This window comes from Copidosoma floridanum, unplaced genomic scaffold (genome assembly GCF_036245765.1).
Source record: "Copidosoma floridanum isolate Cflo_tuat_1 unplaced genomic scaffold, Cflo_Japanese_pri ptg000007l, whole genome shotgun sequence".
NCBI classification, from domain to species: domain Eukaryota; kingdom Metazoa; phylum Arthropoda; class Insecta; order Hymenoptera; family Encyrtidae; genus Copidosoma; species Copidosoma floridanum.
Genome location: NW_028321884.1, coordinates 3,054,429 through 3,072,290, shown reverse-complemented (window position 1 = coordinate 3,072,290; position 17,862 = coordinate 3,054,429). Strand labels below are relative to the sequence as shown.

The following is a 17,862-nucleotide window of genomic DNA, read 5'->3' as shown; positions in this document are numbered from 1 at the left end:
AGGCGCGAGTAGGTACTTACGTCTTTAAGCTTCTTCGTATGCATGGACAAGCACAGTTGTACACATACCTTTTACATGTACATCGAAAGCAAAGCCGAATGATGGTGGAGGTGCAGCTAATGATCGGTTGCACGCGGCTATCCGCGAATAACGCGCAACACGTAACATTATACATGTATTCAATGCATCTGTCTATACGTATACATGGTACTTCTGTAACCTGCCGATGTCTATACCTGTGTGCCTAATATATAGAGAGCGAGAGCTAATAATACACGTTACAGCCACCTTGTACATGCACCATCTTCCTCGTGTAATATATATGTATATGTATATACACACGTTGAGATGTTAATATACCATGACGATCAGATCTTGCGGCTGAAACGTGTGTATGACACGCGTGTATATAAGGAGCGCGTGAGTTTGTGCAAATCCGCGATGGATGGATCGATTTGACGGATGGATGGATTCGCGCGATGCGCGTTGCACGCGAGGCGCGACGCTGTATATATATAACGCGCGAAACGCATGCACCGGGTATATATAAGGTAATACTTATTTCATCGAGCGATACGATCGGTTCGATCGGTTAACCGCTCACACAGCTGCGTATACACGCCATTACAAAGCCACACGTACACCGTATATAATACTCACCTTTTTAAATCAATCGAGCCGATCTTTCAGTCACGCGTCAACTTATTAAATTTACAATACTCACGTACAATGTACATGCTCTTATAATATATTATACCGTCACCTGTATGGGTATATATATCATGTTACACACGCGTGTATTATTGTAGATGATATTAATGATAATCAATTTAAATTTTGTCTTATTGTAACGAGATCGGTATGCTCTAGTTTCGCCGCGATCGGCAAGAGATCGTCACGAGTAGGTATGGGTGGATGTCAAAGTTTCCATTTTCGAGTAAAATGATGGGGTGATAAAAAAAAAGGAAAAAAGCGTCCCTCCAATCTGTACATGCAACACACACACACACACGAGTGGGTCCACGTTTAGCACCCGAGGGCTCGAGGCGGCGGCAAACGCAAAATTCCGAGCTCTCGCTCTCGCGAAACGTCCTTGCGCGCAAAAAAACCACCTCCTTCTCAAGTTTGCTCCACAAATCCCCCCCCCCCTACACATATCTATATCCAACTGCATCGGTATATACATGCGCGTATAGTCGACGTAACAGCTGGAGGGCGGACACATACGCACGGCCTCCCCGGGAAAGTTTCCTAGCTCCACTTTGTCCCTCTCTCTTGCTCTTTTTTTCTTTTCTTTTTTGCTTGCGTGCGCGTTACGGAGAGCACAAGTTAGTGTGTCCGCGTTGCATGCAAGGATCGCGGGGAAAGTCGCGGATCGCGTATCCGCTACACACGTACTTTATACGCGCGCACAAACACGTGGCAAAGTTAACCAACTGTAACAGCCTCCCAATAAGTTTTGCGCGCGCGTTGTACCTAGTACCCATAGGCTCTTTCCCACGAGCCGGCTACATATACAACCGCGAGAGAGATGTTTGGCGCGATATATCGAGGTATGAGAGGGACGAGATCGGCGTCTGTATAACCATCGAGTGCAACGGCCTTGCCGATCAATGAATGTATACTTTATACACGCGCACAATCCGATACGCACAACGATTTTACTGGATGGTAATACCTATAGACGAATCGATTGTATACGTATAATAATACATTATGTTTAATGATGTATGATGATAATGGCGTTTTTGTTGATTGTGACCGGTAGCTCTCGTGGCGACGGCCGCCTGCGAGGAAGGGACGACGGCTACCGTAACCGCGGAGGGTAAGCAGGAGGAGGAGGAGATCGTCAAGGGAGAGGACGGGAAGAGCCAAGCCAAAAGATCGCCTGTCTCGGCCATCGGGAGTTACGGTCACGCCCCTCAGGGCCAATACGGACCGGATCCCCAGGAGGTAAGCCGTGCATTATCACTATTATACATTATACACCCATACTTACCGATTTTACTAAAAGATACAAGTACATGTATACAATATACACACGAGCCAGCTGTGTGGCTTATACATATAAAATTACAATCGCCCGCTTAACGATAAAACGTGCGGGGGATGACGAAAAAATCGCAACCTTGAGTCCATTTATATATGTATAGACGTTTCGAGAGGGAGAGAGGTGAAAATTTATAAGGGGGTATACGTGTTGATAGTGAGCACCTATATATACCCTGTATAGGTGTATCCAACAACAGTTGCTGGGGTATATAAGTATGTGCTAAAAATAAGATTTTAATTTATGACCGAGTCCGGAGCTGCTTAGAGAGAGAGAGAGAGTCTTAAATCGCCGACTCGCGGGCGCTCTAGTACACCCCCGTATATAACATAATACCTTTAGGTATACATTATATATATACGTGTGCGCTCGTGAACGCAATCAAGGTCAATCTGCCACTGTTGCCCCGTACGCCTATATAAACGTATACGCGCGTGTACATATTATATTATATGCATGTACATGCATGTACATGTGGGTCGTGCCATATACTTTTACCTTATTGACAAACCTCTCTTGGCTCGAAATACAAGTAGGTAGTTATATATATATTAACACATATATGTATTATACCTATACATGTAGCACAGCGGCAGTAAAGAGCTCCCGTATAACTCTTATCCCGGGGAATCAGAAAATTACTCAACAATGGGTTTATTATCTCGAGTGATAGTCTTGCGTCACGTGTATATACCCCATGGGTAGGTATGGTGCAGGGTATATTATACATATTATATATACGCCGTAAAGGCTCATATTATGGTGTCGAAAAAAAAATATTGCATATATTACACACACATCTGCGGTGTATATCTCCCTTTTTTCCTTTTCGACCAGCGTAAACAACAGCTCTCCCGGTGTATTATAATACATTTGCTTCTCAGCCTATTATCCGGGTGAATTTCGGCATCTTTTGCGCACCATTTCGATTGACGATCGATTTTAACCCGTTCACTCGCTGCACGCATGTGTATAAGTACGTACTTGTACACATGCACGCAGTTTTCAGATCGAGATAAAGCAAGTCGAATTTTTAATAAATATATTCGCGTTGCGTGTTTGTACCAAAATACCACAATACGTATAAGTGTAGGTGTATGCGAATCGGTATTACACGCGTCCAGTATCCAGTATAATTATAACGGACACAACCGGATGTAGGTAATGGTATCGCGGAACAAAACTAGAAAATAAAGCATTTTTATATCGTCGATCAGTTTTTTTTATTCTTCTTGTCCCTTCCATCACGTTGAAATCAAATAGATAATTTTTTTCATTGACACGTGCACATACGTGTTCCTACACATACGCATTACAGTTTTCGCAATTGTTTGCTCCATCAATACAACAAGTTTTGCGTCGTATACGCAAACATATACATACAAATGCTTAATACTACTTATATACGTGTACCTATGGATTAAAAATCGGTACTTTAAAGAAGAAGGGGTGATGGACCACATCCTTGTAACTACATCCTTGGAGCCCGTATTGTGAAAATGCGCACTTGGGTGTATGTACAAACATCACTGGCCATGGAAGCATATATTATTATGGTATAAATATTGGTACATTTCGAGTATCCGCGTCGCGCGAGAGGAAAACAACACGTAATACCAGGTCATAATTATATATACATGTATGCATGTGTACAATATAATATATATGTATTATATAATCTCCATTATCAGAATAATTGCAATGAGAAACGAGAGCGAGAGAGAAGAGTGCAGTATAGGGCGGGACGGGGAATGAGGGAGAAAAGAGAGCGCCGATTCCGCCTCCTTTCGAAAATCTGATTTCATTGATTTTCCAGCTCGATCCAGAGAATAAGTGAACAGCCGCGACTCATTTCTCACGCCTCTGTGTATTCGTTATAAGTATATATATATATATATATATATATATATATACAATGTATACATACAACACGTATAGGTACACCACATACCTATTATACGTATACACGTAAAAAATTTTGAAACGCGCAATTATATATTTATATAGGTTATACGTATTGTAAATTATAAGCAATCACACAGCACCACGCAATATACGTGTGTATAACAGGTATATTGTATACACGATCGACAAGGAATTAGGATATCATTTGAGGACAGTATACTTATGAGGTACGCCTATGTTGATTTTATGGTGGTTACGGGGAAGTCTGTAGCGTGTCGGGGGCGCGTGATGCAGGGAGAGGCAAAAATTTAAACGATAAGTACGAGTGATTGGGTCTCTATCGGTATATTATACCTCTGCTGCCTATTATGTGCTATATATAGGTACATCGAAAATAGCGTGTACGACCTTCCAATGTAACAAAGCCCGGCGTATCAACAGCTCCACGGATTATATATATATATGCATAGGTACTACTGTACCCCCATAGAGAGAGAGAGAGAGATTTATCTCGTATTTGGATCATTAAAACGTAAGGTACGCCGGGGCGGACCTAGAAAACTGGTGGTGCTGATAATAGCACTGGCCATCACGTATACTCGCGTCACGCTATACACCTATATATATATATATATATGTATACGCTCTTGTCCGCATTCGCAGCTGCACCACGACGACGCTCATTTATTTTAAATTCAAAGGCACGCTGGTGTTGTTATTAGGTGTATATATATATATATATATATATATATATATATATATATTTACCATTATTATATACTTACTTACCTTTCTCTCTGCTCTACTTCACTCTACTCTCTCTCTCTCTCGCTCTCTATCATTTTTAAGGATTATTGTCGAAATTTTTGTCGCGCGCAACTCGCGCCTGTCGTGTTTTCCTATGTATATATACACCCGTTTTAGGTCCGACTCGCGTTGATTGAGCAAACTTGTAATATAGGTAGTACCTACATATTATACGCGCAGATCGAGTCAATTACATCCATCCAATGTGTTATTAACAAATAAGCGTACGCAGTACCTATATACGTACATACATCTCCACCCATTTTAAATCACGCGTGCTCATAATATCTATATATAAAATAGTTGAAAGTATATTGTACGTGTACGATGTAATATACAATATCGGAATCAAAGAATTGAAACGCCTTCGTATATGCAACGAGGCCTCTTTATAGGTCCGACGTCTGTAGTATATGATTTTCATTCACGTGCGTGTACGCAGAGAGCCGAGAAAAATCAACGATACTCGATACACCTAAACCGAACGAAATTACGAAAAACCAACCGAGTGTAGCTCTCGAGGCTCCATTACATGTATATGTATATAGGTAGGTACACATATAATGTCACTTTATGACGGGCATAAAGTTTCGGTCTCTCGAACTGGTTAATTTATATAATTCCGCTTTTATTCAAACCACCTCACCATACGATATATTATATGCACGCGTAAACGTTTCTAGTGGAAAAAGTGTATTAATTTTTGATGAAAAAAAAAAAAAAAAAGAAATAGTGAAATTTCAAAGGTGACAAGATCCGGCTAGTCGAGCCTATAAACTGTATACCTATTTGAGAAGAAAAAGCATCGTCTCTCGATATCTTTTTACGATTTACTTTATACGTGTGCTCCATACACGTGCATGTTGTTGCGTATACAGTAGAAGAAGCCGAGACCCATCGGTGGCAAGATTTCGCTCTCATTGTGCATTATGAATATTCAGAGGAGCTCATTAAAATTCCAGCCGCTGCGCTTTCCTTCCTCTCCCTTCCTCGTGCGAAAATGTTACTCTTGTGTACATACACACGCACTTGTGCAACAAACGGCCACACGAGAACGAGAGGGAACCCAAATAATGCACACCCGCGATGTCCATTGTGACGTCATATTTGGATTTTTTTCGAGTACAATGTACGTTTTACCTACACACATAAGTAATATACAATGTGGAAAACCGAAAGTCATCGTCGTCCCTATATATATACGTGGCTCTGACTCGCTTCCTTTGCCCGGTTATTATAAAACGCGCGACTCGGAACTCTCCGCGGGAGCCTCGAAAGTGAAAATGTACGGTACATGTATACATGTACAGCGCGAAATAAGGGAAGCGATTAAAAAACGGAAAATAAATGCAACCAAGGTAATTATAACAAAAAATACTTGCACGCGCATATATAATATAAGTTTATTTCTCTCTTTCTCTCTCTCTCTCTCTCTCGGCCGATGCGAAAGTGTCGTTTTGGTTTTGATCGCGGATATACCATTGGACTTTCTCTATTAGAACGCGTTTCGTTTGATTACGTGCCATACATTGGGACGATTTTTATCCGCATGCACACGTATATGTATAATAATTTCTTTTTTTTTGTTTTTTTGTTTTTTTTCTCGAATAAACCGCGCTCGCGTGTGCATGTACACGCGTAATTTTTAAGGTTCTCGCGTTCCCATAAAACAGCACCCAAGTATACGTACATACACGGAGTAGGCGGCACACGGTAAATAAATAATCAAAAAAATATCGGATTTTCCTAATAATTGGGTGATTGTATATTAGCAGGAAATTTCACGCTCGGCTGCCTATACGGTGTACCTACATTGTAGCTTGTTACGCGTTCGTATATTACACTTGTATTGTATACATACGTATAGGAGGTGGTGCACGTCATATACAATCGTTTAATGAAATCGCATGAAATATTAAAACGCTTATGCGTGTGTGTAATGTACACTTTGCGTGAAAATCCATGTAATGCCCATTATATACCTGTACACGTGTGTACAATCAGCGCGTATTGCGTCATTTTGGATTTACAATAACACAACACACCTATATATTATATACGGCAAAGTTATCCGTACACATATTTTTGGAAGAAAAACTGCGATAGCTTTCACAATTTATGATTACAGCTCGTTGAAAAGGGTAATGAAGACTACTTAGGGTAAAAAAAAAGAACGAAAATAAATCTGAAACAAAACACACTCTACCCCCCCCCCCACCACCGCGCGCGTTCAGAGAAAAGCTCCGGGCCCGTCGCCGTTCCGCGTTATCGAAAATCAGTCAAAAGGTACACGGGGCCCCGAAACGTATAGCAAAGAAAAAAAAAAAAAAAAAAAAAAAGCCGTACCTATATGCTAATTGAATCGCACAACCAAAATCTCCCCCATCCCGCGAACACGCAAACAAACACGGGGCACTTTCGCGCGAAAAACCGATAATGCACCCGCGCACCGCTAGTACAAATCCACGAGGTGTCGGGGTGAAAAAGGTGGGGGCGGTACCGGGCAATATGGTGGAGTTTCCACGCGGTGAAACCGCACACGCGCGCGCGTGTGTGTGTATATGGACAAAAAGAAGGAGCGAACGAGACGGACCAGGGGAGAAACTCCTATTGCGTTGCGTAAGGCGCAAAAGTGCATTTCTCAGAGAGCGTGCAACGTGTGTGTGTGTATAATATATAGTGGCCTTTCGCGATTTCGCGGCGCGATCTCTCGGCGCTTCCCTCTCCCGCTCGCGCGAGCGCACCCGACCGAGACACCCGAGAGCGCCTCTTGCGTGCAATATATTTATATATAGACACGCGCACGCGTGCTGAAACACTTTATGTGCATTGTGTACACACGATCTCTCGATTAGTATATGAGGAAACAAAAAAGTGGACGACAGGTCTCTCTTCCGCTTGGTTTGAAAAAAAACAAAAAAAAAAGGCTCCTTACGTGTATATAGGTAGGGGATGCACGGTATGCGCGGGTGACAATCAAAAAAGGCTCCGTCTGTCTGCCAGTCCGTCTGCGATTTCATATTCTAATTTATTCGTCCGTACAAGCATGCGAGTGGTCGTTCTCACGTGCATACATGCATCCAAGCTTGCATTATTGTGCCGATTAGAGAGAGGAGGAGGAGGGGGAAAAAAAAAAACAATGAGAGGATTTATGGAAATTGACAAGAACAGCGACGGTAACGGCACCACAAATGTATATACATAGAGAGACGAACATAGACGTTGCAAGTATACCTTTGGTAATTTGAGCCTCACGGCTTCGATTTCGTCTCTCTGGAGTTTTTTTGCTCTTCGAGCGAGCGAGACAGAAGAGCGTTTTGTTACTTTTCTTCGTTCCCGGTACAACATGCAATGCAACCTTAAATAATAGCCTCCCCCTCCGTTTGATGGTATACTTGCATTGCGCAATTCTCCACTTTCAGCTGCTGTATATTTATATACACGTATAGTAGCTGCGAGAGGCAACGAGGCGAATTTTTCGTCAATTTTCGACCCAACGCAGATTGTGGGATTCTATCGGGGGAAAAACGCTATTAATTTTCTACCAATTGCATATGAAACTGGACGCGTCCGCGAAGGGTGTAATGATAATGTAGTGTAGGTATATAATATATATGTGTGTGCATGTATAGGAAGGGATTTCGAAAAATCGCTACCGCTACTATTACCCGTGATTGCCTTCGAAAATTGCGATTTAATAGCCATCGTACACCGCGGGAAGATAACGCAGTCCCAACCCCCCCGTGCGCAAAACAAAAAGGCTGAAAACGACGTGTTTATGTATTACACATCGCAACGAGTCCTTAAACGTATTACATGCAGGCACATATGTATATATATATATCCTTCCAATAACCCGGTGAACTATTAATCGGTTTAACGTAAAAAGTCATTAATCATCATCGTTGCCTCGCGGACAAAGCACTTTATAACCTGCACGTGTATACCTATATGTACACCCAACAAACTACACGCGGTGTATCGGAAAATAGGCTGGCCGATATTGCCTTGGGGCGCCCAAAGATAAAAAAAAAAAAAAAAATCAGATCGGTGAATGGATGTTGTATACCTATGGATGTATAGCCTCTACGGTGTGTATCGGCGTTCAAAATTACCGGTTGTGCGCGCCACCGTTAAACTCCCCCCCCCCCATACACCCCGTTTTCCTCTCTATGTCCGTAGCGATAGAGAAACCCCGATAAATCCAACATTATCATAATTTGTATTACTTAATTCGCGTAATTAGCTCCGGACTGAATTATCGCTGTTTTTGCACTTTTCGTGCCTTGAACCTTCACTGTGGGCACATATACTTATGTATACCTATACACATAGATTGCTGATGAGAAACCTTTTTGCAAACTATTGTATCGTGCGCTCTCTCGGATATGTATACATGTATCTGTATCGCGGAAAATAGAGTTGGATTTTGCTGGAAAATAAATCACGTCGGAGCGTACATTGTGATTGGAGCATATACCTATACGCTGTACAAAAAAAAAAAAAAAAAAAAAAAAAAAAAAAAACTAAAATAGGGGAGGGGAGTAGAACACGCGTCGATAAGAGCTTTTCCATGGAAAGGCATTCGACAACAATAAAACATCCGTGTATCAAAGAATCCGCGCTCTGTGTACCTGTATATGTATATGTAAGTCCATATGCATAGTACGTTTAGTTTGTATTATACCCTTTCAACAACACACAATATAAATTTTCCCATGTTATTTCGTACAACTTCCATACAGCCTATTTCTCAATTTTTCCATATACATCTGCGAGGACGCCTGGTTTTTTTTTTCTTTTTATTTTCTATATTTTTCCATTATTTTTTTTTTTTTTTTTCGAATTTTAATGCGCTCGGGCTCTCTTTAAAATTATGCGAAAATTCTCCTTGCTCAACTCTCCCTATGTATATATTCACGTAAACGAATAAATATTGGTTTGTGAAACACAAACACACACACCGTTCACCGCCCATGGCAACAAGTATATTTACACATTTTTGCAAAAATCCACTAGCAAGTTTCGTCACGCGTATGATTAACACGATTTACAACACCGTTAATCCCTCCCCGGCTCGATTACCATTATAATCGGTAATGGGTGCAAAAATAACATTCATCGAAACGATTGAAAAAAAAAATTGCACAGCTCGCCCCGGAGTACCTGGCACTGCTGCAACAGTACTTGGAGCACCAGCAGCAACAGCAGCAACAGCCTCAGCACCACCAGCACCTCCATCTCCACCAAGCCCAGCCCGGCCCGTCGAGAGCTCGGCTTAACGTACTGATCGAGCAGGAGTTGGCCCGCCTCGCCGACAGACCCGTTGCCCACAAGCACCCCCAGGTAACAAAAAAACCCTTTATCAAAGAGATAAAAAAAAAAAAAAAAAAAAAAACGAATTAATATTTTGCTTTCTTCAATGTGCTTATACAGCTGTACGACCCGGCACAAGCCATCCCGCTCGAGGTAGAGCAGTACCACGTGGAGACGAGTCCTAGGAGGCCGCTACAGCCAGCCCCACCACCACCACCACAGCACCTCTACTACCCGGTAGAGGAGCAGGTGGCCGTGACGCCCCAGATCCACCACCAGCCGCAGCACGTGACCCCGGTCCCGGTCCACCATCACCAGCAGCCAGCCCAGGCCCAGCATCAAGTCGAGGTCCCACAGCCCCAACAGCAGCAGTTGCGCTACCACCAGGCCATCCCTATACAGTACGGGTACGAGGACGAACAGCAGATCCGGGAGCAACAGCAGAGCCCCGAGTCGATTGTGCGGGCTCAGGCGCAGGCAGAGGCCCAGGCGCTGGCCTTCCAAAAGGTAGCCCAGGCGGCCCACATGAAGCACCAGGACTCGGCCCTCGAGCAGATACGCGTCGCCAACGAGAAGTACCGACAGCAGAGCGCCCTCGAGCAGATCCGGCAGGGCGAGGCAGTCAGCGAGGCTGGTCGACAGGAGCGCGTGAGTTTTTTTTTTTTTTTTTCGACCGAGAGTACACCCTTGCGACGTACGAAGACCCTCGAGGGTGGGTTAAAGTGTCGCGGACCGGGAGGCCAATTAGGAGGGTAGAAGCCGGATATGTGCGCGAGTCGAGTGGTGCACGCAACAGTACATATATATAGTATGTACGACCCGCGAGATGGAGTAGGGAAAAGAAAAGAAAAAAATGGCTCCCCAAGTACCTTTTTTTTTTCCCTCCCCCTTCGAGTGGCTGATGCCGTGCGTTGCGATCTTCATATCAATTGCCTTCAATGCGCGAGCGTGCACACTTTTTTCGCTCCTTCCTGTACTTTTGTCAAGTGTGTTGTGATACCCATACGCGTATAAGTATTATACGGTCGTCAAGTGCGCGCACTTTTTCGCCCGAAAAAGCGTCGACGTGGGTTTTACTTTTCGAAAGGGGATTTTTCTACTCCCCATTTGCGCGCAATTTTTTTTTTTTTCTCTCTCTCCACGTACCTACTTGATGACTGTTCACCGGCTTGAGACTTTTTTTTTTTTTTTTTTTTAATTTTTATCTACTGTTTACTTTTACGAGAATCACTTAACGTATGAATAAAATTTCCTACGTACGCCGTACAACAACTCAATTACCGCTACGTTCGAGAGGGAGAGAAAAAAAAAAAAAATTTAGCGTATACTCGCTTGCATACCTCTCTCAATGTAAAATACACGCGCGCGTGGTATCATATTATCTACTTGTACATTCCCGGATACGGATTTGTCGTCGTATACGTAACATATACGCACTCGCTTTATTTTTCCACGTGCCGATGCCGTAAATATTTCTCGAGATGATAATTTTCTACAATCATCGGAGCGAACGGTTATACCTGTCCCCGCTAAGCATATTTTCCCTGTCACGTGTACGTAACGAGCAACAAACAACAGAAACCCCCCATGGGCAAGCGATATTATAATGTCCGTAGGTGTACACAGTCAGATCGAAATTTACAGCTACCGCTGGTAATGCACCCGTGTCTATATATACATACTTGCACTTGCAATAGTTATAATGCACCCACAGCTACAGCTCGCGAGCTGGTGTAAAAATAAAATATCTCACGAACTGCCGCTACTTACTTACTGCTACGCTGGATTTTAATTTCGAGTGTCATAATCCGACTCTCCTCGAATCTCGCTGCTTATAATATATGTATTCATAGTGGGTAAGGCTTCGTTGATCAGCCTTTTTCTTCGAGCTCGCCAAATTACCCAAATTACGGTACTTGGGTATGTATATTACATCCTATACCTGCGATGACAATAAAAAATGAAAAAAAAATAAACGATGAATTCGGGGAACAGTAGCCGAGTGCAAGTTTCGAGTGTCGGTGCAGGTAACTATTTTCTTTCGTTTTTCTTTCCCCGTCGTGGCGACATTAACATAATACGACGATGACCACGTGCACCATGTATAACTCGAAGATCGTAAATTACGGACCATAACGGCACTCAGCTCTCAACTGTACCTTTTTCTGGCGCATGTAGAACATTACTCGTACATATATATACTTACATTTTTCCGAAACGAGAAAGTGAGCGCGCCAGCTTTATAATATACATAAAGTAGTCGTATGTGAGTAAATAAATACGAGCCCAAGTAGCAGTATATACTATACTGCCTGCAACCTCGCTCCTTATCACCGTATAATTATACCGATGGAAGTTTGTTTTAACGCGCGCTTACGTGACACGAGCGATTTCAGCTGCATCAGTGTCCAACCCTCCCCCGGTGGGATTAAAAGGCGCTGCCGGAAATAATATCAACGAAACACGTGTATAATGTGCGGGGTTTTTTTTTTTTTTTTTTTTTTTTTTTTTTCAATTTCGCACCACCTCAGCTGAAACAAGTTGAATTTCGCAATTAATATAGCTCATAACCGGAACCTGTATATTTATATGTACGTGGATCAAAAATAACAGTGCGTGTAATGCAGGTGAGACCCAAGGACCCGGAGGGCGCGTACAAGGCCCACCTGAAGGCCCAAGCGACGGCCCTGGTGGCGGAGCAGCGTCGCGCCCAGGAGGCCTCCGAGTACAAGGCCCACGCCGAGGCGATCCTCAAACTGCAGGCCCAGCAGCGGGCCCACCTCAGGGCCCAAGAGGAGGCCCACAAGTACGCCCTGAACTTCGAGAAGAACCAGCAGCGCGCCCAAGCCCACGCCCAGGCGGTGGCCAACGCCCAGGCCCTGGCGTTGTACAAGGCGCGCCAGCAGTCCCTGGCCAAGGCCCAGACGGAGGCCAAACAGGCCGCCAGGGCCCAAGCCGAGGCCCGCAGGATCGACCCCGACAGCGCCCCTGTGGTCCAGTACTTGCTACCCAACAAGGTCGCCCTGCCAGCACCCGAGGTTCGTTTTCACTCGTCGCCCTCCCCCCTCCCCCCCGCTCCTTATTTGTAATTTCTCACTGATGGTTTGTTGGTCGATCCTTGGTCCCCAGGTGTACCTGCCCAAGGCGGCAGAGGCCCTCCGAGCCCAGGCGGCTCAAGAGAAGCGCCTGAAGAAGCCCCAGCAGCCCATCAAGCACATACTCTTGGAAGAGATCGAGCCGCAGTTGTTGCGCCGGGAGCCCGCGGGCAAGCCCGAGGAGCAGCAGGTGGCCTTCCTCGTCGACGCGGGCTACTACAGAAAGCCCCAGCAGCCTCAGCGTCCGTTGCTCAGGCAGCCCGAGTACCAGGGTATCGAGGAGGTCACGGGCAGGCCGCAGCACTACCCCCAGCAGTACCACCAGCAGATCGAGAGCGAGAAACTCGCCTTGCTCGTACCGGTTGAGCACCAATCGGGCCCTTGAGCGCGAGCACCTCCAACCTAACGATTTCATATATGTATAATATACGTGTACGTCGTGGTGGAGACCGAGGGATATGGGGGCTGATCGAGTCAGATCAGCTTTGTCTCGTATTTCCAATGTTACCAATATGATGTATCACTTTGCAACGTATTCCGCAGCTTTACGTGTATACACTCGTATACGCATACATACATACGTATAAATTATAATATCTTTACCCACACAACTACTCCTATTACTTTGTGTATGTTATCAATGTTGTCATTATTCTTCGTCTCTCCTTCCGGGCGCAGCTCGGCCCTTTTTCTCGTGGTTCGCCGTAAACACGACCCGAGGAGTTTTTTTTTTTTTTTTTTTTTTTTTTTTTTACTTTCCTATGTATTCGCGAGTATACTAATATTGTTGCGTCTTTAGCGTTGGCGCGTGTTTCGTTTTTTTACACCATCCATCGTGCGCCACGCCGGCTTGGATAAGTTTGCTTTCGGAAGGAAGGACGGATATCAACTTTTTGTTTGTTTTTTTTTTTTTTTTTTTTTCACTTGATATGGGGTGTCCCGCTTTTTGTTTGAACTTTTGAATGAAAATGTGGCTCTGATGCAAAATCACGGAGCCTTTACGTCGCGCTGCAATGCTTTTGAACGCTCTGTTTGGGGGTGAAAACAGAGTTTGACTCCAAAGTTACCAAGAGCCCTTGCAACGCGACGTAAACTCCACAGTAAGATCCTCGAGGGTTTTTATTTATTTATTTTTTTTTTTGAACAAAAAATTACCATGTAAATTACACCCAAAGACGAATCAAGCTTACGGCGGGAAACACGATACACACACGACAATCACATTTGTATACTTGTATTTAAATACATATGATATTATTTACACGGCCCATAGTGCAATTTTATATGTATTCGAATACGCGTCCTTGAGCATATTATATACATACATTTTTTTTCAACTCCACCTAGTTAGCCGTTTCCTAATATCCGAGTTTAATTTTTTTTGTTTAAATGTAATCTCACGCAAGTATATAACGACTCGAACGCGAGAAAACAAAAAGAGACAGAGAGCATTTCTTACACATCATCGCTTCCTCTTTTTTTTTTTTTTCATGCGTAATTTGTAAATATATGAGATGTTCGATCCTCATCCAACGAATGTCAACGATGCTGCAATTTCAACGAGATCTAGATAAAAAAAGCTGAAGAGTAACTTTTTTTTTTTTTTTTTTATAGACACGCACATACTTATATATGAATTTTTTATACGTGGGTTCACACGGAGCTGAGAAAGAGGGTCGCTTGCGTCGATTATAAGACGAGGTCCACGTGGGCCCGAGAGTGCGTAAATGTACATATTAGAAAGTTAAAATAAATAATGTATAAATGCATTTTTTTGAAGAAAAAAAAAAAAAAAAAAAAAAAAAAAAAAAAAAAAAGTACACGTATTTGAGATTTTTCAACCCTCCCCCCCATCCGTGATCCCACAATTATTGCCGTGGCGCAGCAAAACTCCGATGGGATAATCACGTAATCGCAGAAGCATCTCCACGAAGAACATCAGCGCATAATGGCACGGTACACCCGCGTGTAATGGCAGTCCCAGACGAAGGGATTTTTCGTTCGATCGAAAATTAGAATGATTCCGGGTCGCGCTGCGGCAACGGAGGGAGAAAGAGAATAACAAGTGTTACGCAACGGAACGAAAGTTTAGACTTGTGCACTCTCGCCGAGTGTCTCTTATTGCAATACCTCTTATTATATACCTGTATACATGCAAACCCCACTCGGGCGAACTTCTAATACTTTCGCTGCACCGCTCCACGTCTCTCTCTCTCTCTCTCTCGCTTTTGCTCGCCATGTGCATGTGTACGTGCACAACTTTACCGCCACTCCTTTTTCTCTCCATGTGCGCGCTATCCGCGTGCAATTTTCTTTCTCCCGTGCGAACGTCCTTGACTGGAAAGCTGCGCCGTCTGTGCGGATTTAATATGTGCTCGCGTACGGATTATATGCCTTCATACGAGATATCAATTTTCCCCCCCCCCCCCCCCCCCGGATAACGGCTCCTGTGAATTTTTTACTGTTCGGGACACCCTTTTTTCTTTTCTTTTCTTCCCTCCCGAAAAAGGCGCACTCGAGACGCGTCGTTGTTGTCGACAGTCACTCTTTTATATATTTTTTGTTTGATTAAAAAAAAAGAAGAAAAAAGAAAAGGGTAGATATATTACTTTTTCAATCGATGAGCTGTCCTTTTGCCGTCTGGAGCACTTGGAAGTCGTCGTTGTGCAATAAATATCGGCAGCCGTAACTTTGTTTTTTTTTTTCCTTCTCCCCCTTGGGCTATTCTTCGTGTTTTAATGCACAATGGTGTGCCTTTCCTTTCCTTTTTTTTTTTTTTTTTTCTATATGTCGTTGAATGCAGGATGTAATACGAGGAAAGCTGCCTCTGCCCTTTCGTTACGCTTTTGTTTGAGATTGATGGCTTCTCGGTCGCATTTCGTGTACCTTCGAACGTAATCTATTCACTATACGAGGATAATTGGTCAATTGACACGAATCGATGCTTTTGTTTTTCTTTTTTATTGTTCATTTATTTATTTAATCATTAACAAGTGTACTTTCACTTGTTTATTCTTATGGCCTACCGTCTTAAACTAGATGACAAATGAAAATTAAAATCTACCGGCACACGCGCACAATTTTGTTGCCTCTTCTCACTATGTAGCGTTACACTATGTTATGGAAAATAAAAGTCATTACAGAGATTTTACAATATAATGTATATTTACAAGTTATTTGATAAGAATAAAAAAAAAGCATCATCCTCTTGCTGCAGTCTTTGCTCTTTGTGAAAAGTGGCATGGAAGCGAGTGACGCTCTCGAAGAGAGCTGCTGTAATTTTTTTTTTTTTTTTTCGGCCGTACGTACATGAAAGTCTATACGTGTACACATTAGCATAAGTATATGAGTTGCCGTTGACTAGAGAGAAATATAAAAAAAGAAAAAACATTCACATGCATTGCGGGGAAAAGGGAAAAATAATCTCGGTCGGCCTTGCCAATTTCGTGACGTGCGCGGGGGAGAGGGACGATATAAGTATATATATAAGGCCAACGTGCAATCGTGCAGCTTGTATACATAGCAAGAGATTGCGCTGTGAATTTCATTTCATTATTTCATCTAAGGCCTTGAGTTTTGTTTTACTTTTGCTCCTTGCATCCACGCGTGTGTGTACTCAACGATATCCAGCCACCAGATTTTTATGGGGCCCATACATTCGACAGGATCCGGGGGAGTGAGGAGATCTACTTTACAATCTAATATCATACGTGTGTACAAAACTGGGGTACTTTTGTCCTCGACACAACTAGAGCACATTATACGCGCAAGTACGTATTTATACAATTTACTCGCTTAAATGCAAAAATTAAAGTCATCATCTCTTATGATATTCATATACATATATTATCGAGTTTCGTTGTTTCAAAACGAAATAAGCATGTACTTGCATTATTATTAAAATTCTTATGTATATATATTTATATTTATTACTCATACTCACAACGCTCTTCGTCTTACTTTGTCTTCGGCCAATATTGTACTTGTACTTCATTAAATACCTACATGTATGTATACCTAATTACTCTCCTCTTGTCGCGGTATCAAAAACTACTTTTTATCGATCAATATGATTGTATGCTGATCATTACGTGTACGCGGGGTTTATTTCGTACATTGTCAAGTAAGTATATATGCTGAACCCGGATCGCAAAAGTTCAATGAACCCGCAGAGTCCTGTTCCTGTTGTTTGATGTGTTGACGTATATTTTTTAATATTTTCATCGTCTGTATGTATAATAATAATAATAATATATTACATAATGCTCGGACATAATATTGTCATATATCAAAATACAAATATATATTTATCGAAAGCTTCGTTGGTCGGTCGTGTGTTTTTTACCACTTCCGGTTATGATGATACGCAGTCACATATTATTTGTCACACGTGGCAGCTCATCAAATTTTTTTTATCGCGAATATTTTTCGTTACACTTTAATTAATTTGGCAGCATGATTTTTGTACAACACGTTACGTCAATGTTTCGCGGGTATCAATGATTCACATGCTATCAATGCACACCCGGAAAGTGCGTGAATGCGTACACACCCACGCACTAGTTTCTATATATGCATGGGTTGGTCGAAGCTTTTGCGGGAGAGATTGAAGCTTTGATCAATGACTGCACGCGAGTGTTTATTTTGCTAATGGACGCGGTACATCGAGTATAGGTACCGCATGCACGT

At 42.9% G+C, this 17,862-nt stretch overlaps 1 protein-coding gene across 1 annotated transcript; it reads left to right on the top strand.

The window, feature by feature from the left end:
* Positions 1-7,198: 7,198 nt before the first annotated feature.
* Positions 7,199-13,558, top strand: LOC106636396 (uncharacterized). Its single transcript, XM_089588847.1, has 5 exons — positions 7,199-7,273; positions 9,914-10,108; positions 10,199-10,726; positions 12,706-13,116; positions 13,208-13,558. Exons 1-5 carry the CDS (start codon positions 7,199-7,201, stop codon positions 13,556-13,558), a joined length of 1,560 nt encoding a protein of 519 aa, XP_089444973.1.
* The last annotated feature ends 4,304 nt before the right edge of the window (positions 13,559-17,862 follow it).